This window comes from Notothenia coriiceps, unplaced genomic scaffold (genome assembly GCF_000735185.1).
Source record: "Notothenia coriiceps isolate Sejong01 unplaced genomic scaffold, NC01 NC01_scaffold00020551, whole genome shotgun sequence".
Classification (NCBI taxonomy): domain Eukaryota; kingdom Metazoa; phylum Chordata; class Actinopteri; order Perciformes; family Nototheniidae; genus Notothenia; species Notothenia coriiceps.
Genome location: NW_011353252.1, coordinates 124 through 2328, shown reverse-complemented (window position 1 = coordinate 2328; position 2205 = coordinate 124). Strand labels below are relative to the sequence as shown.

Below are 2205 nucleotides of genomic sequence, written 5' to 3'. Positions count from 1 at the left end.
AGAGCCCTGAGGGACCCCTGTAGTTAATTGACATGGGTCGGACTCGGACCCTCTCCAAGTTACCCTGTAGGTGCGGTCTTTGAGGTATGAGGTGAGGAGGGAAAGTGCAGAGTCTGCAACTCCAAGTTCTTGGAGAGTGTGAAGGAGGATCTGATGATTCACCGTGTTGAATGCAGCAGACAGGTCCAGAAGGATGATTACAGAGGAGAGGGAGGCTGCTTTAGCAGTGTGCAGTTCCTCAGTGACAGCAAGGAGGGCAGTTTCTGTTGAGTGACCTGCCTTGAAACCAGACTGGTGCGGATCCAGAAGGTTGTTCTGATGGAGATAACAGGAGAGTTGTTTAAAGACAGCACGTTCAAGTGTTTTAGACAGGAACGGGAGGAGAGAGACAGGCCTGTAGTTTATAACATCAGACGGGTTCAGAGTGGGTTTCTTTAGGAGAGGGTTTACTCTTGCCTCCTTGAGACTGTTTGGAAAGTGACCAGAAGTTAGAGAAGTGTTGATGAAATGGGTGAGAAACGGTAGAATATCAGGAGCGATAGTCTGAAGGAGGTTTGAAGGGATAGGGTCCAGAGGACAGGTGGTAGGACGGGCAGATGTAATGAGGGTAAGAACCTCACTTTGAGAGAGAGGGGAGAAGGAGGTCAGCAAGAACGTGATTGGTCGATATTCATTGTGGGGGGAGGAGGGGTGTTAGATAGATATAGAGTTGTAGTAAGTAGATAGAGTTCCCTATGATTGAGGTGTCGTTTATGCATATGGGTAGATTCTTTTAAATTAATTACATTTCCTTTTTTTTGTTGTATTTTTAAATTTTGGATTTGCTTGGTGAGTTACTTATTGAGGGCTTGTGATCGACGTGTTGGAGACCCCTGCCCTATACAGTAAATGAAAAAAGGAGGATTAGAATGATTTCCTCTTTAATTGTCACACACATGAACACAACAGAGAAATATATACCGTGCCCTTAACCCATCCTAGTAAAAGGAGTTGTGGGCAGCTCTTACACAGCTACCGAGGAGCAATATGGGGGATTGGTGCCTTGCTAAAGGGCATCTCAGCATTGCCCATTAGGCTCTCAAAGTACCAGTCCACTCTCTGTTCTTTTTTTTTTACAGAAAAATAAAATCGTAAGTGTAGAGAACCCACTGCAGGTTGTCTCGTGCTGTTGTTACCAAAGCATGTCATATTTCTGATGTTCCCTGCACTGAATCTGTGTTCACCCGTCTCGTGTTTCAGCAAAGGAAAGACCACATTACTGAAACACATCGCCAACAGAGCCCTCAGTATTCCCCCCAACATTGACGTGCTGCTGTGTGAACAGGGTGAGTGACCTCCATCATTCCTCTCCCCTCTGTCCATGTTGTAGTCTCCCACTGACTGTGTGTGTGTGTGTGTGTGTAGAGGTGGTAGCTGACGACACGCCGGCGGTGCAGGCGGTGCTGAAGGCGGACACCAAGCGCCTGAAGCTCATGGAGGAGGAGAGGCAGCTGCAGGCTCTGCTGGAGAAGGGAGAGGACAGCGTGGCTGACAGGCTGGACAAGGTGCAAAAACTCACTTAGATCCTTCGCCTTGTGCGTTCTTATGGTGTTGTTTCATGCAGGCCTTATAAACGTGGAAAGATGTATAACCCTCCTGTCCACTTGTAATGAATAACATGAATCCCAATTAGAATGATTGTATGAAACTACTGTGCATCATTTAAACAGTGTATAAAAAACAATAGTATATGAACCCAACTTATAAAACACATTTATTTAATCATTTTACAGTAATTAGCATAACGTTCATCTAACATCTTATTGAACGTTTAAAACCTAAAAGTACTTTGGCTGATATTGCATTGGATGGAAAATGCTTAATAACCACCATAACTTTCATTTGTGTTTTATGGTCTCAGTCGGTTGTTAACGTGAACGGTGCCTCACTTAAGATGTTGCGGTCGCAAAGAATTGTGCGACCGCATTATCTCCTCAGTGTATCCTACGCTTAAGGAGATAAAGGAAGCATTTAAGCTCCTTTCCTATCATCTAGAGAACTGTTAGAAAAATATCACTCGTCACCGGCTTGGTCTTCAATATCAGGATACATGTATTTATTATTCTTGCATGAATGGAAGTAGTCATCACATACAAAGCTGCGTGGGACAAATAGTTCCCTGAATAGTGTCCTTGACATGCTTATATACAAGAGAGTGTTGCAGTC

General features: G+C 44.4%; 1 protein-coding gene across 1 annotated transcript; it reads left to right on the top strand.

The window, feature by feature from the left end:
• Positions 1-1239: 1239 nt before the first annotated feature.
• On the top strand, positions 1240-1562 carry LOC104952796 (ATP-binding cassette sub-family F member 1-like; the record flags this gene model as incomplete). The annotated part of the gene is made up of 2 exons (XM_010779699.1): positions 1240-1325; positions 1405-1562. Coding segments are annotated over 2 exons (244 nt in total), but the record flags the coding sequence as incomplete, so codon positions are not given.
• Between the last annotated feature and the right edge of the window lie 643 nt (positions 1563-2205).